Source organism: Crocodylus porosus, unplaced genomic scaffold, assembly GCF_001723895.1.
Source record: "Crocodylus porosus isolate Cpor-Errol unplaced genomic scaffold, CroPor_comp1, whole genome shotgun sequence".
Lineage (NCBI taxonomy): Eukaryota > Metazoa > Chordata > Crocodylia > Crocodylidae > Crocodylus > Crocodylus porosus.
In genome coordinates this window covers 60,070,786-60,095,807 of record NW_017728906.1, presented here as the reverse complement: position 1 = coordinate 60,095,807, position 25,022 = coordinate 60,070,786, and the positions used below count along the sequence as shown (strand labels likewise).

The 25,022-nt window shown below is 39.1% G+C and overlaps 1 protein-coding gene across 1 annotated transcript in view; it reads left to right on the top strand.

The window, feature by feature from the left end:
* Positions 1-24,190, top strand: part of SMS (spermine synthase) — a 79,041-nt gene extending 54,851 nt beyond the window's left edge. The window contains exons 8-11 of the mRNA XM_019529179.1: positions 854-968; positions 5,322-5,401; positions 19,074-19,189; positions 21,234-24,190. Coding sequence (XP_019384724.1) covers positions 854-968; positions 5,322-5,401; positions 19,074-19,189; positions 21,234-21,276 — 354 coding nt within the window. The 3' untranslated portion in view covers positions 21,277-24,190. The remainder of the gene's footprint in view (positions 1-853; positions 969-5,321; positions 5,402-19,073; positions 19,190-21,233) is intronic.
* The last annotated feature ends 832 nt before the right edge of the window (positions 24,191-25,022 follow it).

Genomic DNA, 25,022 nt, shown 5'->3' with positions numbered 1-25,022 from the left:
GCTCTGTTTTTTTTCCGTGGAATATCTTTGTGCCTGGTTTGCCATTTTATAGTTAGTGCCATAAATCTGATGAATTGCAGTATCTTGGTACTTATGGTGGGATTAACTCTTCAGTTGTGCCATAAATATCTTGCTTGCCAGGGGCCATATAACAAAAGGGCATATAACATGCCGTATCTACCAGATCAGGCCAGTTAGCCCATACTTACTGGATGGTCCTATATCATAACTGCAAGGCTGTATCCAAAATTCTTATCTTGCTAGTTAGGATTTATAAATGTCTGCTTCCTACAGAAAACATAATAATTACATTGCATGTTGTTTTGACTTTTGTCAAGTTCTTGTGATTTGAACATTTAAAACTTTCCATTATCTTGTAAGGCTGGTGATGGTCATTACGCTTCAACTTCCCCATCATCAAAATGGCAAACTCGGTCATCGCCCAGCAGTTGGTGGTGGACATGGGAATAGAAGTTCTTTTTGTTTGTTTGTTCTTTATTTTTATTTTTGCTCAATTAAATTCCCTATGTTCCCATTCCCTCAGTTAAGGGAATGTCTTTTGCATGGTAATGTAAAAAGCCACAAAGTAGTCCTTGATTTTAGAGGTAAATGTAATTTTGACCATGTTTCAATTTTCAGTTTTAATCCCTATGAATCCATGTTTTGTTTTTTTTTAGATAGTCCCATTTAAGAGGATCCTGATTATCAGGGATCCTGGTTTTCTCTGAATTAAAAAAAATCCCCAATTTTTGGTTTAACTTTTTTTAAATTGAAAAAGTGGGAATTTTTTAAAATCAGAAAACCAGGATTCCTGCTGATTACACATTTAAAATAATATCTTTTGTTCTTTTAGGTTCTAATAGAAGATTGTATTCCAGTGCTGAAGAGGTATGCCAAAGAAGGAAGGAAGTTTGATTATGTAATTAATGATCTGACAGCTGTTCCAATCTCCACATCTCCAGAAGAAGGTTAATTCTCTTTGTTTCTTTTCTGACATTTTATTTTTAACTCTGACAATTTGCAGCAAAACATTTTGGGGCTTAAAGATATTTTAATCCTTGCTATAGCAGAGTGTGAGCATTGAAGAGCAACCATTTCTAGGTACTCCCGTTTCCCTGGATTTAGGTCCCTTTTAAAAATTACACCTAAAATGCGATTGACCTGGGTAATCATGACATAAAGCCAGCCACAAAAACATTACATGTTTTTTATGACACATTTTTTTCTGGCTTGTTTCCACTGCACCTTAAATTTAATGTGTTGTAGGGTAGCAACAACTGGAGCTGGTTCCAGACTTCCATGCGGTGCTGGGGCTGGGACTGTCTATCAGCTGATTGTTGATCATAGCCCTGGGACCACTCCAGCTCATGCTGGGCTGTAAGCCTGTGGCTTTCACCTTACTGGCTTGGGGGAGCCTGGGATCATGATAAGCAGTAATGGCACCATATCTTTCCCATATGCATACAGCTTCATTTAAACAGTAATAAAGTATGTTAGACAATGGCAATACAAATCTGCCTCTACAGCTTGCCATGGGTTTTTGACCTATGTAGGGAACTGTTTAGAAGGATTTTTTGAGTCATGTAGTACCCTGCTATTGTTGATGGTTATGTCCTGTAATTCCTTTCACAGTATAATTTAAGCTGTATTTTCAAACCCATTAGAATACTTGGGGTAATACAATGCAAGTGTTGTTTCAGAACTGCCCTCCTCTGATTATAAACCTTTAGCTTCCAGACTAAACTTTTGTTAATAGTCAGTGCTACTCATATTCTTGTGCTAACATTTTACTTTAGCGTGCATAGCTGTTTGTTCTCTCTCTCTCATGTATTCTTCTGCTAACAGTTTAGTGTGCATAGCTCTTTGCCACCTTCCAACCCCTCCTCCCCTCTCACTCCATTTAAAAAAATGGTAAAAGCTTGGGTTGCTCTGGTATGATTCCAGACAGCATCTCACTTCTGTTACTCCAGGTCTCGAGGCCCACTTCCCTTACTCCAGTCTTTTCAAAGAAAATGTCCAGCTTTTCTTTGTATGATGTATTCTTATCTGCTGCTGTATGGGTGATGCATCCCAATTGACTGTCCTTAACAAATTTCACTGAATACAAAGACAAATCCTCAAGCAACTTCCCTCTAGGCCACAGCCTCTCCTTTTAGTACAACCCATTTTTATCTACTTTATAGCCCATTTTTTTAACCTGATTATCAGATGGTCTCTGATCTCAAACTATAATTTAACTAGCTAGTTTGATGCCTTCACCAAAATTTTAACAAGAGTATGTTCTTTTCTCTGTGCTATTATTTTCTTTTAATAGGCAATGGACCTCTGGCATGCAAACTGGTAGACAATGTATTTAGAAATCTAGACTTTTGCTGATAATATTTGTCCCCTGAATAACTCTACAAATGAACAAAAAATGCAGCAAAGAAAGTAGTCAAGTTTATCACTGCTAAACTATTATGCCTTATAATTATAGGTCAAAAATGAAGGCCATGGCTTGACTTATTTTTTCCTTCAAAATTTGTGTGCCCTTTCTTATTGTTGAAATGAGACTAAGGGCCCCATAGCTCTTAAGATTACCTCCCCTTCACCCCTCTTTTGCTTTTCTTAAAATATAGGACTTTTGGTGTTCCCCAGGCCTGATTTGATGGGTTCAGAATCTATATGTACACTTTCTTGAATTGGGCCTTTTATAAAATTGGAATATATAACATAAAGATGTCTTGAGTATTTTCTGGCAGGCGTATAATTCAGTTTTTAAATAAAATTTACTTCCATATTTGAGGTGCATGTAATATACATTTTGAGCATTTTTTTGTTCTGTTCCCTTTCCTCTTGGTGGCAAAATCTACATTATGGTATCAGTAAAAATGATATATTATCATAATGTAAGCATTAAAATTGGTCATAATGTGGTCTGCAGAAAGACTGTCATTTCTTTACAGAGCCATCAAACTCTCTTTGATCTTGTAATATATAGCCGTCAGACGCATTCTTGAATCCATGCAGAATTAAATTCAAGGTTAAAACATAAGGATAGGCAAGCCTAAGGCATGATTTGTTGACTGGAGAAAGTGGGAAGGAAACCAACAATGACTTGCTCAGGTTAAACACAGTCATAAAATGTATCTTTTACATGCAAGTTGTACAGTTGAATCTTTAGTGTTTTAAAGTAGTCTGTGCTCTTGTTTATATTTGACATTAAACATAAGTAATGTTTACCTGCTTTTGACCTTTTGTATATAAGCACATATTCTGTAAAAGAACAGTAGTACATAAACTCTGGATTTCAATTTTCAGAATACTGCTTTTCTTTTATGAGGCCAGCTCTGACTTAATAAAAATCCCACTGCACAGATGTTTTCTAATACTGGTATAAGTCAAGGATATTTTTACCAAGCTTAATCCAAAATAAAGAGTAAGAAAACTGACAAAAATTCAAGTCTAAAAGAATCTCATAGATCCTGAATTGCACTTTGATTTTTTTTTTAAAAGAAACCCTTCCACAGACTGCAAATCCATCAGAAAAAGACTTTAAAAAAATATAAACAGCACTTCATTTGCACCTTAGGCTTTGGGAAGATAGAATGCCAAACCATTTTCAAAGAGGCCAAAGCATTATTTCTTGGAAACGTATCAGCTAAACTGTTGCAACTCTTTCATCTGCTTGTTTTTATGCAGATAAATAGAATTGAACCTCTGTGACTCTAAACATGTACGAAATGGATTTAAAAGGAGAGCTGTTTACCTTCCATTTAGAATGGATAAATAAATCAGTAACAGTTGATTATCTGTAAATAACTGTAACTTTAAAGTTTTTAACTATTTTTTTGATTACCCCCATGGAAGAACTTTTGGAAGAAAAAATGGTTAGTGTGAGAGAGTTGTTTTAGTTAAAAAATGTTTTAAGGTACAGATATCCCCATCTTTCTCCATTCCCCAGCTTTAAACTAGATTCACCAGGAGATGGAGACCAAAGCCCTGGGGTAAGTGGGTGACCTGGAGGAAGCACAAGCAGGAGGGGACAACAAGGGAGGCATTCTCACTCTTCCTGAGAAATCAGGACAATTGGCTAGTTACCTTAGGTGCCTGTACGTGAATGCACAGAGCCTGGGAAGCAAGCAGGAAGAATTAGAAGTCCTTGCACAGTCATGGCATTATGATGTAACTGGAATAACAGAGATTTGGTGGGATAGCTCGCATGACTGGAGCACCATCATGGATGGGTACAAACTGTTCAGGAAAGACAGGCAAGGGAGACAAGGAGGAGGAATTGTGCTGTATGTAAAAGAGCTGTATAGCTCATAGCTTCAGTCTGAAACTGGAGACAGGCCTGTTGAAAGTCTCTGAGTTAACGTCAGAGGGGAGAGCAACAATGGCGATGTCATGGTGGGGGTCTGTTATAGACCACCAGATCAGGAGATTGTGGTGGATGAGGCTTTCTTCAAACAGCTAGCAGAAGTTTCCCAGTCACAAGCCCTGGTTCTCTTGGGGGACTTTAATCACCCTGAGATCTGCTGAGGACAATACAGCAGTGCACGGGTAATCTAGGAAGTTTTTAGAGAGCGCTGGGGACAACTTCCTGGTACAAGCACTGGAGTGGTCAATAGGGGCCATGCTCTTCTTGAACTGCTGCTCACAAACATGGAATTATTGGTGGGAACGTAGTAGTGGTTGGCAGCTTGGGCAGCAATGAGCACGTGGTTAGCATTTGATTAAATTGTTGCCTATGAAAGCTCATGCCTCTGTGAATCATTTAGTTTGTGAGGTGCTACCTTGCCCTACCTTCTGGCTGACTTGATGCTAACATGGCTAATCACCTCTGAACTGTTCTCTAAAACAAACTCATTTGGCCCCATGGGTGGGATCTAGAGCAAGGATCTCTGTTATCTGGTCCACTGAGCTGCAAATTTGGTGGTGGGGTGAGACACATGGCAGTGTTAATTGGAGCTTCAGCAGCAGCTGCTCATTCTACCACCAAATACCTGACCTATCGGCAGCCCCACAGGCCAGATAACATGGCTCTGCACACCAGATCTCACCTGTGGCACTGCCAGGAGGTCAGAAATTTGGAGTGAGAAAAATGGTGGCTGCTGGGGCTGCTAAAACCACTGGAATTAACACTGCTTTCTCTTGCCTCAGCACCAATTTTCTGGCCTCATTGGCTGGATGACAAGACTGCATAGGCTGGGTCTGGCCTGCGGTTCATGTATTTGAAACCCCTGCTCTATAAATAGTAATCAGTAAAACTGATTAAATATTAATGGAAGCCTGGTAACTTTTAAATGTGTTAATTCTTTTCTTCTTTTTTTGATCTCCAGATTCTACTTGGGAGTTTCTACACTTGATTCTTGACCTTTCCATGAAAGTCCTGAAACAAGATGGAAAATATTTCACACAGGTATACAGCTAAATATATATCACCAACAATTTACATCTTTGGATAGTGAAAAATATCCAGGCAGACATTTTCTTTGTTTAATATATCCCTAGAAATATTTGTGTGAAACATGGACTTTGCTTCTATTGGACTTAAGTTTTTACTGTTTATTCTCAGCTGAGGTCATACTGTTCATGTCCTGCCATCTATAAACACAATTTCAGAAACATGATGAATTGTTGTAGAGGATTATACCTTCAAGTGACATTCTAAAAAAAACAAGAACAGATGAACTGTTATAAACAGAGAACTGGTTTTCATGCCAATGACTGATAATAAAAACAAAAGATGAAAACTTGTTTTTCATATGGCATGACTGAGTTTAAAATTGATCTACTGGACATCTAACAAGCAATACATTTGGAATAAATAATACAGTGTAATTCTCTTCTTTCCCCTGCCATAATTTCAGCTTTGCTCCAAGGATAAGATTTTGCAAGACACAACCTTTGAACGATATGGTTTAATTTGTTAAAACTTCAACTTGTGAAACCACTTTGAGCAAAGAGAGTGGGAACACTCTTCGTTTTAATAAGGATAGGATTTCACCCATTAACTGTGGAAAGGTTTAGTCCAATATCTTTCAGTTCCTAACTTTTCCTTTTTAAGTGTATGTTTTTTTTAAAGTAGCTGAAGTACGACCACTTCAAATCTAATTCTAAAATTCATTAGGCAACACCTTTTTTATATACAATTATAGAATGATATAAAACCATACATAAACATAGCAAAAACATTTTACCAAGTACATACTTGTACTCTTGAGTTGTTGACAGTGGGTTTTTTTTTACCAACTAAGTAAATCTCTGAACTGTTCTTTTTGCATGTCTAACATCCAGGTGTAGTAATAAGTTAGAATTTTTTAATACTCTAAAACTTGTATTTAGTGAGCAAGCTAACTGTGATGGCTCATCAGAATTTTTTAATTTGACCTTGATTTCTGTTTAAGCCAGCGGCGCACTTGATAATAGGAGACCTGTTGGTGAAAAATGAGAATTTATTTGCTGTTCTTTGCTAGATGATTTTAGTTCAGATAGTCTCTTAATTGGCTTGCTGATTTTCTTGTACTGATTTCCATGCTATTTAGAACCTAAACAGTTCTCTGAAGCCTTGACCATGAGACTGGAACATCTTTGAAATATTGGAATCTGGGCAATTTCTTAATCACTTATTAAGTATTAAAGACGCTTCTGTGGTTGTCATGACACATGTGGCATATAGTCTCCTATACAATGACCATATACATCATTTTAGGTTTTTTTTAATTGTAGGTTTTACATTAATGCTCAGTGTATAAACTCCATCTATATGCCGGTGTGCGTAGTAGCATTTTATAAAGAAGTTCCAGAAAGAGACTTAAAAATGTTTTGCTTTGGTATATGAGTGGTGGGCTTTGTTTTAAATCTTCCTTATCCCAAAAGAATATTTATAGGTCAGTTGGTAGAGGGAAGGGACTGCTAATAGAAAGAAAACCAATAAAAATGCTTTGAATTGACATAAGCTGTTAACATTTGACATACTACACAAGCACAGGAGAGATGGGCTCTTGGACAGCTCACCCATGCTGAGGAGGCTAAATGTATTATTATTTTCAAAAAGAAAAAGAAAAGCCTATACACTCATTGGGTTCACTAGCTTAGGAAAAACTCATTGCTGCACTCACGTTTTTTCAGAGCCTTCAATGACAATGCAGTTTCTTAATGTAAAGACAAAACAGGGTTTTTCATTGACATACCTCTACCCCTTTGAGACCTGTTTGAACCCTTTACACCTGGATCTGGTAATTGAACAGTCCTCACTCAGTTCCTTGAAGGGGCGTTTTTAATGCTTAGTAAAATCATCTGTCATTAATTGTGTGCAGCTTGGAACAGGGGTGGCCGGCCTGCAGCACGCATGCCGCAAGTGGCAGTCTTACTGGCATGGGGCAGACCAAGAAGACAGGCAGTAGGGTGTCAGATAGGGGAAGAAGCAGAAAGCAAAGCAGCAGGTTGGGCAAGGAGCACGGGGCAGGGAACAGAAAACAGACCAGCTGATTCCACAGGGAAAGAGAACCAGTGTGGCTCCCAGGAAGTTTGGGGCAGGGGTTAATTTTGAGGCATGCCTCCCAAAAAGATTGACCACCAGTGACTTAGAGTAATGTACTTCAAATTTAGATATTGCTGAAGCAGGGGTAAGCAACCTTGAAGGAGCTTCAAGCTAAAATAAGGCAGGCTGGTCCAAAGGTGGACCACTGCTTGTGTCCCAGCTGCCATTCCAGCCCCCCCCGACTGTAGCTTCTGCCTCCTACCCCTTGCCACTGTTTCCTGTTACCCTTTTGTATCATAAATGACACATTCAGCAGTGAGAAGTGGCAGATGCAGTAAAGGGGTGCACAAGAGAGAGAGCAGGGAGGACTGGGATGGTAACAGATGGAGAAACTGGAATAAGGTGGCAAGTGGGATACACAGGCAGAGGGGACCTGAGGGGTCCCCCTGTAGATCAGTACTAGGTTGGATACATTAACTTGGTGAATGTGGCTTGTGGGCTGTAGGTTTCTTACTCCTCTTTCTTAAAGGATGTGCTTAACATTAACTTGTGTCTCTAAAGTTTATTACCAGTAATTTCCATTTGGTATCAGAACTTACTGTAGTGAGGTATTGCACAGGATCTTTCTGCAGTTTCATGCAGTTAAAGCTGAAGAGCTGGTAGAGAGGTTCTTTTAACGTTTGGTAGAGATACTAAAACATACAAGTGATTGTAAACAGGTAATTAGATACAAAAGCAATAGAGGTATAATAACTTTAGGAAACAGAGCCAGCATGAAAGTCTGGAAGAGTAGTAACTGAATGCCCCTTGCTATTGTATAACCATTATGCCCTCCATATTTAGATGTGTAATGTAATTTTTCCTTCTATGCAATATTATATTTGGACTAATTTAGCCTTTATAGTTATTTTTGTTACACATGCAAGATGCAGTTCTGAATTTTTTAGAGTTTTTCCCCTTATTCTTTAATTATTTAAAGTTTTGAGTATTTAATATAAATTAAGGAGGATAAAAAAGCCCTTAATGCTCCAAACTGGTTAAAAATTACTGTTTCCAATAAAGTGATTTAAATTTCAAATTCATCTTCATCAAAGCTGCCTTTATACATAGACCTCTCTGTAGCACCTTTTGACAGGCCTAAGGCAGACTTATGCTTTAAGACTGCAACGTGCATTGTCAAAGCAGGATTGTGAAGATCAAAGTTGTGAAAAATGTGTCAGTATTAACATCTAGCAGTTCTAAAACAGATGTGGTTGATGAGCTAAGCACAGCATATGTAAATTATAAGCTATATTACAACAGTGTCTAGGGAACACTAATCTTTATTGTATCATTTTGCTAAGCACTAACAAATGTGTAGTAAGGTACAATTTCTGCCTATAGAGCCTTCCTCCATTTGGAAAAACATGTTTAAAAATACAGTATCGTAAGGAAAATGGAGCTGTAATGGTATTAAGGTCTGCAAAAAAGTGAATGATGCCCATTCACTTTTTAAATTTTTACCATTGAATCAATAATATTGTGGTTTTTGGGATCCATTTGTATTTGGAATGGGAGACTCCTTTTTTATTATTATTAAACCTGCAACTCTTCCAAATACAAACTATGAAAGAAAGCAAGACATGTGGCATGGTACGATAAAAATCTAAGCCTATCAGTAGCAACTCCTTGATGGTTTATAATTTGCTTGTACATGGTATGTTATTGTACATAGGTTATGAACAGTCCATGTCTTTGTTGGCTGCCAGGTTGTCTAGAATTGTCACGTAGCATTACCACATACGGGGATCCACAGTCTGGTACAGCATGTTTTTTCTCTCTTCTGTTACCAAACCGATAGGCCTGGCATTGCTGTAGGGATCCCTCTCCAGAAATGTTTAGTTAGAGTTGCATCTCAGGTTAGCTCAGAGGGCTTTTCATGATGGCTGATTTGTAAGAGGGCTCCACATCACTTCAATAAAGTGGAGAGTGGAGCAAGGGGTAATGTAAGTGAACGATTGATTGTTTTTGCCCTTTACATAGTATATATAACAAAATCTGCAAAATACTTAAAAATTAATAGAAATTGCATAACAGGGACAGGGTCTTTCATTATACTATGAAATTATATGGGTTTAGTATTTTATACAGTTGACAGGGCATGCTATTATAGTGGGAATATCTTTCTAAGAATAGTAGAAATTAGATTGTTTTACCTTTTTTTCTTAATGACTAAAATGTACTTGCAGTTTTTAGTTTTTTATTGATATTTGCAAAGTAGCTTTGTTCTTTGTAAACTTTTCCTTGCATGTAATTTCACCTTGCGACATGGTCATTCTTTAGAAATACAGATGAAGCGCTTCAGGCCAGGTCCTATTCTACCTGCTGATGTGTCTAAGTGAACTGAGGTGCCTAAGTGTAATTCTAGGCCACTGTTCACAAAGTCCTTGAAAATCCATTAATATGTCTCTACTTTGTCTTGTCCATTCACAGCACCTGATGAAGTGAACTTGGGTTCATGAGAATGTGTGCTCTGTCTGTCTGTCTATATACACATGTACATATAACATAAATGGAATAGAATCTAGCCCATAGGGTGTGGACAAATGAGAACATTCGGAGCCCTTTCAAAAAGGGAATGATTCAGAAAGTCAGCAGCTGGTATATTCTACTTCTTACGTGTGAACAAGCTGCTCCAACTTTAACATTCCTTCCAGGATTGAAGCTGAAACAATTTTGCTACCTTTGAATAACTCGTATCACACTGTTAAGAATACTCTGGGTATTGTGCAGTATTGTCTTGTACCACTAGGTGGAAGATGATGACCGTTGGCTAGCAGTTTCTCAGCACAGCGGAATCTAGAGGAAGAGAGCTTCTGGATAATCTGCATTATTAACGATGCTAAAACAGGCTTGTCTAATTTTAGGATTTGTTTTTAGATAGTTATGAAAGGCAGTTAAAATTTAAATTTTTTCCCCGTCACCCAATACTAGGGTGGTAGTATTCTTGTGACTTTTGACCTTTAACGTAGGCTGTTCAGTTGCTCAGCTTTCACTCTTGACTTGTATGAACTCACTATTTCAGTATGCCTGCACAGGACCCACGTTTCCAGTGTAGAAGCAAGCTGTCAGTAACTTGTTACTGATAGAACTCCCAGGCTTTTTATATATTACAAAGAAGCAAAGGGGGTTATTTGACCCCAGCAGTCTTTCCTGGCCAGAGCAGGGGGGCTGGACCCGATAATCTCATGAGGTTCCTTCCAACCCTGAAACTTCTGTGAATCTTGTGCGAGGTTTGATCTTGTACACTTACTCCTGAGCATAATCCTTTTAATCACCTATTGCTGCATGATGTAGCAGGAGTTGAAAAGACTTGGTCTTAGTATAGCTTATTGCTTCTCTGGTGTCCTCTCATTTTGAAGCTCAGGAATGAAGTGACTTGACTTATGCTGCATAGTGAAAATGATGCTTCTGTGGGGTGAGGAGTATCATCATGTCCCAATGAAGCCATTAGACACTTTGCACCTCAAAGATAGAGCCTCAAGGTAGCAACTGACATGAGAATTTAGTTTTAATGCCATTTGGTCATTCTTTCCAGACCCCACCACGTCTTGTCCTCCTTGGACCGTGTTCTTGTCAACTGTTGATCCTCTGCATCATGGTTTACACACAAGAGGTCTAAGTGACCATCACACTAAGACCTTCAGCATGTCCAATTAGGCTAGAGTATAGAAGAATGGAGGCTGCCCTTGATCTACCATCCCCTCCTTTAGATCATCGAGACAGTCCAAAGTCCAGAGTGAGTCCAGACATTCAGTGCCTCGATAGTGGTAGCTTCTGCCAGAGAGGATAGATTAGAGCTGCTGCCTTAGAGATGGCACATTTCTGTCTAGGTGATATCCCTTAGCTTTTCTCCAACCAAGGAGTACCCACAAGGTGGTGGGAGCTAGGGTTTTGAGGTTTGGACCATGTACCATGCATTAAATGTTAACAGTAATCCTCTTCTCAAAAGCATAGCCTTGGATTTTCAAATTGTTTGAGTGACTTAGGAGTAGATGGCTTTAGTGAAAGCAGACACCTGTGTCAGGTCAGTTTGGTGTCTTGAGAATCCTGCCCAAGCTGTCAAAACTGCCTTGAAGCTCATGCTACCCAGACCTATTGTAAGGCTGTCTTGGAACTGATGTGAGATGCTTAATTTTTTTCCCCTTATTATATTAATGATAGTCTGCTCTTTGGTTTAACCCAGCCATTTTTCAGCATTTTTAATGATTAAACTATTGTTTGTAATGTTAAATCCTTGTCCTGCTGCTTAACAAACTAATCTTTGATGGCTGTCATCTTGAGCCCTTAATAAAATGAAACTTTTAAAAATACTTTTTGCACAGAGCCTGCACCATCTTCCAGCCTAGGTCATCTTACTCTTAAAGAGAGACATGTTCTCAGTGTTTATAAGTTGTGTGTTCCAGTAAACTCTGACCGCTGTAGCGAGGATCAGGTTTCTCCCCCCATGCTGCCATCTGTCATTGCTGCATTTTTCCGGGAGCTCTCCAACACATTGTGGCTCTGCCTTATTCAGGCCACTTATGCCATTGCTTCATATTCACTCTCCTTTTTTGGCTTCTTTGGGTTTTCTTTTTTTTAATTAGAACTTCTGTTGGAGTGGTAATTGTAGGAGCCCCAGGGGCAGCCGTGAGGTCCTCTGGTGGCCTTGGCTTCTCTGATCTGGCTTCCTTTTTCCCTCATCTGCCACACCTTGATGTAATGAGTTGATTGGTGAAAAGGGAGGCTGTCCTTGGGTCCCAGATCGAGCCCTTGTCTGTCTTTCAACCAACCGATCCCTCTCAGACCCACTGGTCCCAGTCCTGCTCCTCCCAGGCTAAGTGGGCCCTCTTGATCTGCCCATACCCCCTGGGCACTTGTCACCTTAAGGGCTATTTGTTACCTCCAGCTGCCCCCACAGTCATTCCCATTCCTTGCAGATGTTGTTGGTTAATCACTCTCATCAAGCCTCCTTAGGCCTCTCCGCCCTTGTTGGGGCCTCAGCCTTCCCAGTCTCCACCCCTTTCCTCTAGCTGGGCTCTTTCGCCCAGGCCCATTGTGCTGGACATGACTTCTGGGCTCCACCCCCCCGTCTTGCCTTCTCATGATCCTGGTGTCTGCACTTCTTATGCCCTGGACCCCCTGGCCCTGTCTGGCTTTTGCCCATGCTAGGCTTCAGCCTCTCTAAGCTTCTGCTATCCTTTAGCTTAAGCCTACTCTGTGAACTGAGCCCAGGTTCCTGGAAGGGCTGAAAACACTGGCGTGTGGCTGGGCCCCCATTGTGGGCTGACTGCAATGTAACCCTCAGGCACCCAAGTGTGGCCTCCTTATCTCCCTTTGTAGCCACTCCTGGACCACCAGTATAACCATAAACCAAAATACAAGACCTCAGGCTGTAACTCAACTATTCCCATACTGGGTGCAGATGTAAACAACAACTCACTGCCTGTACACACATACAGGATCATACTTCCCTGCCAGTTTAAGCACCTTGCTTGCAGTCCCAGAGCAGCTCAGGTAGCAGGTCAGTGTCTCCCCTGCACCCATCTTGCTGTAGGGCTGTTTTCCTTGCTGCTTAAACCGGGGTGGGCCAGATGCGGCCCGCCAGGCCACTGTGTCTGGCCCATGGGGCCCCTAAAAAATTTAGAAGATTAATCTTTATCTGCCCGTGGCTACCTGTCAGGCAGCCCTCAATTGCTTGCGAAAACTCAGTAAGCAGCCCCCCTCCCAAAATAATTGCCAACCCCTGGCCTAAACCCTTGCTTGGGCTCAGGCAATAGCTTTATGTGCTCCTTCCAGTCTGGTGGCTCTTCTCCTAGACATGGGGTGGGGTTTCCTGTTAGAGCCTAGCAACTAACTTCCAGGGCAGCATACAACTGCTACTCCTGCTGCCTTAGCAGGGCTCTGCTTTACTGTCCTACTTCTCAACTAGTAGCCCAGCAGCATGTACTCTTAGTCTATGAATAGGGACCTATCAAAATCGCAGTTTCGTGATTTTAATGGCAACCCCAAAATTGGTAGGTTTCCCATGAAAAAGCCCAGTCCTCACAAAAGAAGTGCAGGGACTGCCAGAAAGCAAAAAATGGACAGCATGCAGGAGACAAAAAAGGTGTGGGGGAAGGGAACCTACAAACAGAAAAACAAAACAAAACTAAGAAGCCATGGTGTAATGAAGCATGGGGGAGGAGGGAAAATTTTTGTGGCAGAGCACAGTGGGCCCTCCCACACCTCTGCCCTGGAAGTCCTACCCCTCCCCAGAAGTCATCTGTCAATCTCTGGAGGGCGCAGAGCATCCGGGGCCCCTCTGTCAATCAATCAGAGGTGTGGGGGGGCCTGCCATGCTTAGACTGCAAAACTGGGGGGGGGGGCAGTGCAGGTTCCCCCATTTCAGTAGGCCTCTATCTATGACTCCGTAGCTGCCTACTTCCCTGCAACCAGTCCATAATATGCAGCACTTCCTGTCCAACTTGGGATATCCCTGCTACTGCCTCTGCCTTCAAGTACCAGGAGTCTCTGGCTCCCTGTTGCAGTAAGATTCTCCTGAACTTTAGATGTAAAGAAGACTGGAGCCACAGTTGTGTGCATCACGTATGTAATTCCTTTCAAAATTCTTCAAAATTCCATTGCATCAAATGTAATTGTATTTTCGGAAACTTTAAAGCCTCAAAACCCTTTCTGGCCATTCACCACCATTTCCAAATGACCTTATTTGGACTGAATGACTGCCACGCTTTAGCTGTCTTCAGGCCTATAGTCCATTCTGAAATGAGTAAAATAAATATTGGCCCTATTCAGCTGTTTCCTTTTCCATCCCATGTAAGGAGAAATCCACTGATACGTTACACTTGAATACTGAGAGAATTTACTGCCACTTCATCCAGCACAATAATAGCTTATATGTTCATGGCAGGGAGAGGAGATAATGTGATTTTGCAAAGGACAAGAAGTCTTTAAAGTATGAGGAGCTATTGGTAATGTTCTGTATGTGATGTCAAGCATTTAAGCAGGGCTGGCTGGAGGATGTTTGTTCGTTGGTTTATCTGTCTATCATGAGAGTGAGGCATTACAATAGGACAGACTTTTTTTTCTTCAAGAGCTTCCCATTTTCCAACCTAATCCACCTTGATTATTTAAAAATTATTTCAGAGCACTTGCTTGGAGGTGTTAACCATGTCAGGGTTTATGTTATGTACTCTGCAAACACACCAGTGAGGACTTCTGTCCTAAAGAGCATGAAACCTCTGCAGTACACCTACCTTACTTCAGTAGTATTAGGGAAACATTTTCCTGGGCATGTCCCAGCCACCTGCTCCTGAAAAACCCACAAGTGCAGTGGTGAAGTTAGTCTGGGGCATTACCTAGTGGCTACTTTCAGGCACACTGGAGACAAAGGTGTCAGGAGCACCACAGAGCAGCTCCACTGTTTCATTCCCATATTTAATGGGAGTGGGTGAGTAGGATATGCTTGGAACTATCCCTCCTCAAGTGTGCTGTGGAAGTGATGTAGTCTTACCCTAAAAGGTAAGGCAGTTTTCATGGGGAAAGGTGTGGGCAGCTAATCTATGTGAGCATTACCATGTATGTAGGAATTGTAAAAATATAATTATGTAGAAAGATACGGGGTAAAAGAACCAAAGTTCAGTCTCCTAATCACTAGTATGCCTGAAACTTTTAAGATGGCTTTAGACTCTCTCCAAGCCAAAAGAGATACTGAGCTAATATCTTGGCACTAATGATAAGGTGGAACTAATAAGAAAAGAAAAAACCTAAAGGTTCCAGGTGAATTTTCCCCAGTTTTAATAAAATACAGTACAGAGTAAATTTAACTAACTCTTTGAAAGTTTGCTGTCTAGACAAAATGGGAAAAATTAGCTTTCTGATTTCTGACCTCAGATATATCCCTGTAAGGAATAATTCCCTCTTTTGAATTGTTTAACTGCCTTAAAGTTTGTGAAGTTGAGATCAGAATGCATGTGATTCCTTGACTGTGGTCTTTGTCCAATGTTGCCTGATACTGGAGAACGGTAGGGTCAGGATATATGGCTGTTCCTTTAAATTTATATTCTTAAAACTTTAAGTTTTAAACAATTTTCCCTTATACAGTACACCGCTGTGCTCGATTCCCTCTCCCATTGATTTTTAAATCTGGGGTATCCAGCTTGTTATTTGATCCCCATGGACTGGATCTTGCCTACAGGGCTTCTTACAGGATGGACAACATACCTCCAGCAGCATCGTGGCAGCTTGTTGGTAAGGCTGCTGGAGCTACTGCACTGGTGTGGCTCCAAAACCCATGGTGTGAAGCCACTATTGCTTGCCCTCTCTTTTCTCTTTCAGCTGACTCAATCTCCAGTGGCAACTCAAGCCCCTGACTTTGGCAGGCAAGGGAGGTGGCGGAGTGGCAGTGGTGTTCATTCCCTGGGTTCCAGACCTGTCCCAGCATAGCAGCGCCAGTAGCTATAACCAGTCTTACAGGTTGCAATTTAACCACTGCCAGCTGGACAGCTCTGACTTAAATGACTCAGGGATTTCACACACATTACATTTTAAATTGACGACAAAATGTAAATTATGGGTGTATGGACTTTGGAGCCATAGACCAAATCATCCAAGTTGTCTAATACTGGCTATTAATAATGAAAAGAATTGTATTTTGTTTCTATTATTGGCAGAAACCTGTGTAAATCTTGTAGGTACAATCTGTTTGAGTTTGGACCTATTATGTAAAACTGCAATAACTGTTTTTGAAATTGAAGTTTTATATATAACCTACATTTCTATATGAGCATTCAGAAGAGGGAGAGAAACTACAAAGAATGTATCTGGCTACTTTTAAAGTGAATCTTGATTTGGGGAGTGGGCGTTTGTGGGTTTAACAAAATGCAGAAATTACACAATGAAGTGTTATTTTCTTTCCTGTAGTTTGTCTGCCCCATTGTCTGTTGTGATTCCTCTGTCACTTGCAAAGACAGGAGAAGGGAAGGAATCCTGAGATGACAGTCTGGGAAACAGTCTGTAGACACTTTTATCTCATTGTGTATCTTATTAAACTTCCTCCATAATGGTGGTATGTTCCATAAATTACCTAGCAGAATTTTCTATTTGTGATCTTAAATTACACACGTAGATTGGTTTTTTTACTCTCACATTCAATCTGATGTCAAAACAAAATTATATGCTTGGTAAAGGGCGGCTGAACCAAATAACCACTGCAGGCCCCTGGATAATAATAGGTTACTAAACCAGTACTACAGCAGTCTCTTCAGTCTGGTGTTTTATACAATTGTGCAAAGTTAGAGTGCCTCTCTTACCTTTTTATAAATGTCGCCTTTCCTGTTTCCTGATACTTATGGTATCTGTTACCTTTTCAGAAATAAATACGAAATGTACAGTGTGAAGTGTTCTGACTTGAATCAAGAGTGCTAGACTGCATTTATAAACAAAATTTTACTTTGGTTTTTACCAGGAATGTGTTTTACCTAGCTGGGTTTTTTGGCATGTCAGCAAACTAAGTCACTTTTTTCCAGAGAAAAATGTATAAATCTTATAGAAAAGTATGACTTACGCACATGGAAGTTGGAGCATAATTCAGAAAGCAGGGGGAGGGGGAGTAAAATGAGCTCTTCTCTCTCCCTTCCAAACTCCTAAATTTTTTTCATATTTCTAATACACTGTAATGGCTAAAATCCTAGTACTACTGGGTGACAATGAACATTGTTCCATACCTTTTTTATTCCTGAAGCCAAAACAGACTGACAGCATGCACTTGCTCTGTACTCATTAATAGAGGCTACATATGGGCCATGAGGAAAAAAGTCTTGGAAGAAACTAAATGGAATTGATGCAGTGGATTAAATATGAGCCCCTCTTGTTTGAGGCTCATCTCATGTGTGCCATTGGTTAAACTCCCTTTTGTGCCTCATTATTTTGGACTGTTTGTTTCCAGTTATACTTTTTGTATGTTCTAAAAGAAGCCTAATAGAGGGCTATTTTTTAAAAGCTGAGCGCTCTGTGGCCGCAGCAGAACCTAGCAGCTAGGCCTGCAGTGGTTTTCCCCCACCTCTGCCCCAAGACAGACATAGTTGCACAAGCACCCATGACACGTGTTTTGCCTACCTGTGGCCAGAGGTGCAGGGCCCCAAAACCCAGAAACCCTGTACCTATCTTGTTGACAGCTGGCAGGCTTTTTGCCCTCAGCAGGGGCTAGCAGGCCTGTAGTTTTCACCCTGCTGCAGCCTAACATAAACGGTGTCACCCAAGCCATGAGTATTGCTTGTCTGCAGCTTGAGGTGCAATTTCCCCAAACCTCCTGCACCTATCTTCCTGAAACGTGACACGCATCATGCCCTGGGAAGGGGCTACCATTCCTGTAAGTTTCATCCAAATCTGGTCAGAAATGACAAAGTTAGAGCCTGGTTTGACCTTCCCCATTATAGCCTATGGGCAAAATGTCAAAACGGAACAGCCATTTTGACTTGAAACAAAAGTTGAAACAAAACAGTGTTCTGTTGAAACGCTGGTCAAAACGGAATGCTTCCATTTCGTACAGCCCTATTTTAAAGTAACTTTGTAACTTGGCCCATGTATCTGCACGTGTAGCAGTATGTTTTTGCAGTGCTTCAAAGTGCCTGTGGGCCCTGTCTGTCTGTGGCTCCAGTTATGCATGTAAAGTTCTCCTGAATGTTTAGTGTTACTGAGTTTGCCCTTACATTTTTCAAACAAGTTATGGAGTAGCGGTTGCATGACAGTCTTCTTTACATAGGGACTCATACCTCAGTATTAAATGGCCATTGAAAAGTATAATTCTTCAATGCTGGCTTTTTCGTTATTCAAATTTAATCCCATAGAAGGATGTGCATAGTCCAAGAATTTTTAGTTGATCTGGATAGGTTTTTTTGGTTACTTGAAGTTAATTTAATTCTTAGCTTGGACTTTGGCTGGTATTTCTTGATAGCTGTTTTTGTCAGGTTTTACTTTCTTTGTTCAGCAAAAAAATATTGCTGATATTATTGAGGGGTAAAAAACCACTGTTGGTTGCAGAAAATATGACTGCTTTTTGTAGGAAGCAGTTGCATTTCAGTGACCTGACAGGGAAGAACTAAAGTCTTTTAATACTTGTTTCAGCTTTGTAAGGCAGAAATATAAATAACTTTGCTGGATTTCTCTTATTTCATCATTTCTTGTATGAATAGATTATACTGTAAAAACAAAACTTTAACACATGGCTTGACTCATAGTATAGTATGTTAAGATATTAAGTGATATTAGGCAGGGTTTTCTTCATCATTTACTAATGCATACAATACTCCAGTAACAAGGTAGCTGGATCATTGTCCTGTCTGGTTTGTTGTAAAAATACAAAATAATTATAAATTGTTATTTTCTAAGTAAATGCAACAAAATAAAAGAGTTGTTCAATCGATATCATTCATATTACATTAGAATCCCTTTACTTTAAGAAAAAACTTTTATGTTTCTGTAGTGCATAACTGCCTAGAATTCAATCTTAAAATGTATTTGCATTTGCTGATGCGGATTTCTTTACATATGATTGCAACTAAGACACTATTTTATTTTTCGGTCCTGCCAGGGAAACTGCATCAATCTAACTGAAGCCTTGACCCTCTATGAAGAACAGCTTGGCAAGCTTTATTGTCCTGTGGAATTCTCAAAGGAGGTTGTATGTGTCCCCTCATACATGGAGTTGTATCCTTGAAAAATGTAAAAGATTGCTCCTGCTTGGTTCATAAACTAAACAAGCTCAGGTATTTTTTGGTGTTGGAGTAAACTGAATAATAGGTTACTCCTAAGTGGTCAGTAAATTGGGTTTAATGCAGTAATTTAAACATGTGATTCATTCACTATAAAATGAATATAAATTATGAAAATACAGGGGCTTTTTTTTAAGATGCCATGACCTCATAGCTCACATTGACATCTGTGGTATGCTTCTTTCCCAATTGGATCCCTTGTTCCTTCCAAAAATGTTAATACAGCTGCTTATATACTGTGAAAAATAAGCTTAGATAGAATGATGATGAGTTCTATTCCCCACTTTATGGATGTATTTTAAAGGGATAGAAATGCTAGAGCCAAACAAAATAATATTTTTAATTTAATGCTAAAGTCCTTTTTAAGTAGTTATTGCACCATTAGCACAGTTGTATGCAGAATAATTCAAGAGAACTATGGCTACATCCGTCTTTTGGAAGGTCCATTTAAGTGATAAATTCTGCTGTTTTGGGCTATGAGGCAGGCATAATTTGGCTGCCAGTGCAGAAAGAAGCCTTTACACAAATATGTGTTTTAGTGCATTTTGCCTTCTTCACTTGTAATATGAAATGACTGCTATATGTACAAGAATCCCAAGGCAGGAAACTAGTCACACTGACTTCAGACTGGCCCCTACCAAGCAAGGTGTGCTTAGCAAAATACTTACTTTGTTCTTTTTTTAATTTTGTCTTTGCTTTTTGGTGTATATGCAGGATACGTGAGCTGTTAATTAGTAAGATTTCCAAGGAGGAAGCTCACGTCAGAAAGGGAAGCAGATTCCATCTGAGCTCTGTTTATAGACGACTGATCTTCTGACAACATTTTACAGTTGCATATATTAGCATGACAAATTATTAACAGGGAAACCAGAGTGCTTTTTGTGTGCTGTATGGGTGGCCTCAAGACTTGATTCCATTTCTCCTTGAGTATTTTGAAACAGGTTGATACCTTCTCCTCCTGCTCAAACCTTTTGCTGTTCTAGGTGTTTTTTTCTCTGTATGCATGCAGATAGTCTGGCAGAATAATCAGCTGATGAGTATCTCAATACAGTCAAAATATTCAACTTTTTATTCTCTCCATGCTTCCACAATTTTTGCAAACTTACACAAACTTGAGAATGCTCATGCTGACTGTATTGTCAGAAGAGGACTTCTGAAATGTAGGTATTTGTTGATATACACGCTAATAATTTATTTTATGGACAGTCCATCATTTCAGTTCCTTGCAGAGGCCTAAAACGATGATCCAGGCTGCCATCTAGAGCATGTGCGAAATCAATTTATAAACTTAAGTGCATACATCTATGTGAAACTACTTTCCATAGAGTAAGCTCCAAATCCTGGAACTTTGTTTTGCTCTCTCTGTTACTGCAATCCTAAAACCTACAGAAGTCTTTATGTCCCCTTGCTGTGTCCTATTCCACAGAATTGAGTCTAATCTCACTTACACTTCATGCATAACAGAAAATGGAAAATTTAGGTAAATCAGCCCTTTGTGCTGTTCAAAAGTTAAGTGGTTTCTTCAGATCCTCTGAGCAATTGGAGTTCATTGATTCTGCTATATCGGAGTCATTTTTCCTTCAGAGGGAAAAGGAGGATCTGCCCTTTTAGTGCAACGTCCTGTTCAGCCTGTTTTCAGTCCTATGTACAACATGGTTATGCGAGAACAAGGCAGATACCGTACAAAGGTAAGACTGACCTCTTCAAAGATATTTAGAGTCCTAATTTCTGTAGAGCACATACTTCCTGTTAGTTTCAATGGGAGTTATATGCCACAATACCTCTGTGGATCTGGACCAGGTCTGAGTGTAAGAAAGAGATCCTATATTTTGGATTATGGAAGCAAGTGTAGGATTTTGCCCACTCAGTCTTTTTGAGCTGCTGTAAACAAACTATCGGCAGACTTCTCACCAGTTTTAAAAGTGTTACTTTGTCAAAGTATGACCCACTTTGCTTTATTCCTTAACTGATTTATTCAGATGGGTGTTCTATACTGTTTGGAAGAAGAGAACTGAAATTTGAAGCTCAAGATTTCCTAAGTGTACATGCTGCATGGAGCATATAGGCTTGCCATGTGTTGCATATTGGCATCTTGAACCTTTAAATTATATGCTGTAGATGATTCTGAAACTTAGTCATGCTATTGATTGTGAATTCTTTAAATGTTTTTTATTATTATTTTAATTTAAAAGCAAATGGAAAATGTATATTTTGATGAGCTAGGGTGTTATTTTTGAAAGTCAACTTAAAGATGAGTTAGCAGCAAGTCTATAGCTGCTGAATGCACTGAACCTTTAGAATGTGATCCTTTTTATTTTTTGTAGATCTTCACAAACTAATTAAAAGCAACATCTTTAGCATTTCATCCCTGAGGGTGGTCCATGTAGTCTTTGTTTGGTTTTATCTTTTTTTCCCCTCCAGATACTTACTTTGAAGCTACAATGCTTTTATTGGAGAGAGGGTTGCTGGTTATGTTTTTGTTTTTTAAGCGAACATCACAATGCTTCCAATACAGTAATTCTGAAGGGCATAACTTAAATCAAAATACCCTATGTCCTTGATTATAAAGTGAAGGAATGAAGTTTAGGTTTGTTCGTTTCCTCCTGCTGTAGTCCTTCCAGCAGCAGATTTGACCTGTTGCCACTTGAAATTATTTAGCTGCTGTCACATTTATCACTTGGATTTTAATGTAGGTTAACAATAGGTTATAGAAGCACTTTCAGCACCATAGATTTTGAACATTAAACCAGGTTTTCATTCTTGCCATTATGTGAGAAGTGTAATGAGGGCTTTCCTTAGAAAGACTTTGTATATAGTTATGGCCTAATACTGTGTTAACAAAGACTGGAAAAATTATTAGATCATTGTGTATACACGCACACACATTTCAGTTCCTTGCAGAGGAATTGTGTGCGCTCAATATAGGTGCACCATTTATATAGGTGTATAATGATTTAAGTAATGTTCTGTCTTGTTTTCCTTTTTGAAAATGAGAGAGAACATTATTTAGATCGTTGTATACCTATATAGATGGTGCAGCTATATTGTGTGTGTACACACATGCACACATATAGTACAATGTACAATGCACATATATGTGCATGTTTAGAAGCAAATATGTTTACTTCACTAGGATGAGCTCTGATCAAATGGCTGTATGAGTTCCCATTGACATTAATTCAGGATTAGGACCGTACATTGTATCCACCTCCAAGTCAGAATTCCAGCGGGAAGCAAGATTTCATTGCTTTTGTTTTGTTAGGAAGGTAAACATTTCTTCCTTTGGCTGTTTTCATATTATCACAAAATTTATTTTTGTAAAAAGTTGCTATTTACCAATTTCATAACATTGATCCTAGTTGATCTTTAAAAAGAGCCCAATACATAGGAGGTAAGAAGAATAACTCTTATATACATTTCCAAGAGAGAGAATAAAGAAATGCTCTATCCTTCCCTGAATATTCCACGCTTTGGACCAAAATTATATTTTTATTTTTTTTAAACCATTTTATCTCCATGTCCTGTATTTTGAGACAGTGGTGGGTTTTCCTTATGTTGATAACAAGATTGTCCAAAAAAATCAGGTTTCATATTCGTACCCCTAAATAAATAAGAAATATTTTTATTAGTCATCTCTCAGATCCAAACAGAATTCTAAAATGGTGTTAGATGTTACTTGCAAAGTTTTACTTGCAAAAAAATTCTCTTTTTTCTTTACTTGGTGCATAATTATTTTTGTAAGTATGATTACATTGCTAGAGACTACTTTTAATTTGGAGACCTAAATGGAATATTCCCCCTTTTTAATTTAACTGTTTCAAATAATTGCGGTCAAGATACTTATTTTATATATATCTGGAACAAAATTGCTCCATGACTGAGAGCCTGTGCAACCCTGACTTATTCAGTAAATAAAAAAATAGAGCAACTGTAACTCAGTGATGAAGTCAGTCCAGTCAAACAGGGTACAAGCCAAGGCTCTGATCCTGCAAAATGTACACGTATCCTTAACTTTACATGCATGAATAGTCCCATTGATTTAATTGTGATTACTCATGAAAATACTGTTAAGCTTGTATCTGTGCATGCATTTGCAAGATCGCGCAAGGTAACACATGGCTATATATTTGGTGCCTGAATTTGCTGTGACATTCCAGTCCTCAAAATGGACCAGAGATTTAACATGATTGGTCTACAGCACCAACACTAGTGCTTTGCTTTTCACGGATACACAAGGCTCCATGGATGAAAAATAAGAGCTGTTTGAGGGTGAAGGGATGTTTGTGAAGTCAGCCCCTGAAATGTTCAGTGAATGAGATCACTCGTGGGTGGGTGAGTGGTAGGGAAGTAAAAAGGTCATTTAGAAAGCTGGTCAATATGTACAGCTTCCTTCCAGTTTGAGGGGGGAGGGTTGTTTTTTAATGCATTTAATATAGTGAAGGGGGGGCAGTGCCTATTTTGATTTGAAACCTTTTATGTAGTATCTTTATAAAATGATGTAGTATAAAAAAAAAAATTGACGAATGCTGAACACGGCGGTTTTTTTTCTTTTCTTCTCGCTGAACAGGAGAAATGTGTAAGCACTGTCATTCTTTTTTTATTTGTTGCTGTAGTATAACTTTTTTTAAAAGAAAACCTCGCCATGTTTGTGTTGTGAAAATTTCCAGATGAAACCTGCAGTACTGAATAAAACTTACATTTAAAGCTAGTTGGGATATAGACAGGTGCCTCACTGCACAGTATTCAGGCAGATTTCTGAGAGAGAGTTGATGTGGGTTTTTCTTATTCTTTGCACTAAATGCTGCTTCCACCTAAAAATGTGATAAAATACTTAAAAACCTGTTTCATAGAAATTTGACTGTGCGGAAAGAAGGCTGCTGGCTATGTATCTGCCACACTAACGCAGTGCACGTATTAAATTAAAGGTACGCTCTTATTTCTTGTGTGATTCAGTTGTTAAAAGACAGTTGTGGATTTGATATTAAAACCATGCAATGATTTGAATATGGTAACTGCCAAACACACACGCACACTATTCTGTGTCCTTCTACTGAGAAATTAAAACAATCTTTTTTTGCCTTTTATTATTTAATAATTTTGAGATTTGTGATGGAGAAAGGTGAGAGCAGTTTTATATTCATTTACCTTCAAAATTCTACAGCCTTTATAACAAATCAAAACACAACTAAGCAAGTGCTTTGGTAAAATAAAAGCATCAGTCCAGTACTTCACACATCAGGGACGTTGTCTGCCTCTGCAACCATTGTTGTGCTTTGAAAAGCTTCTTGGAATACTGTTGTCTTTATAGAATACTAGAAAACTTTTTAATTCAGTACCAGTAAAGATGTTTGAACAATCTCTTTGTGCATACAAAGCAAGCCATGACGGAATTTTAAAGTCATACCCATGGATAATACCCAAAGTCGTGGATAATAATAACAGAACTGAGTATATGCAGTTCTAGCACTTAACCGTTGTCATATTTTTTTTTTAGTGTTTTGGCAGTTTCTAATTACAATAAATAACGCTTTGCTGTTTAACTTTTCTTCAGTTACTTATCAAAACTGACACTTTTGCTTCCTATTATTTCATTCCTTGTCTAAATATTGCCATAAATTTCACATTGGAGCATCCTGTGGAAAAAGAAAAAAACCCCAAAAACATAGCAACTGTTGGCTTTACTGATCCCTGCGTGTTCTGAATATTGTTTTATAACCACCAGTTAGTTTATTTTTCTTGGGAACCAGAATTTGTAGGCAACAAGTCCT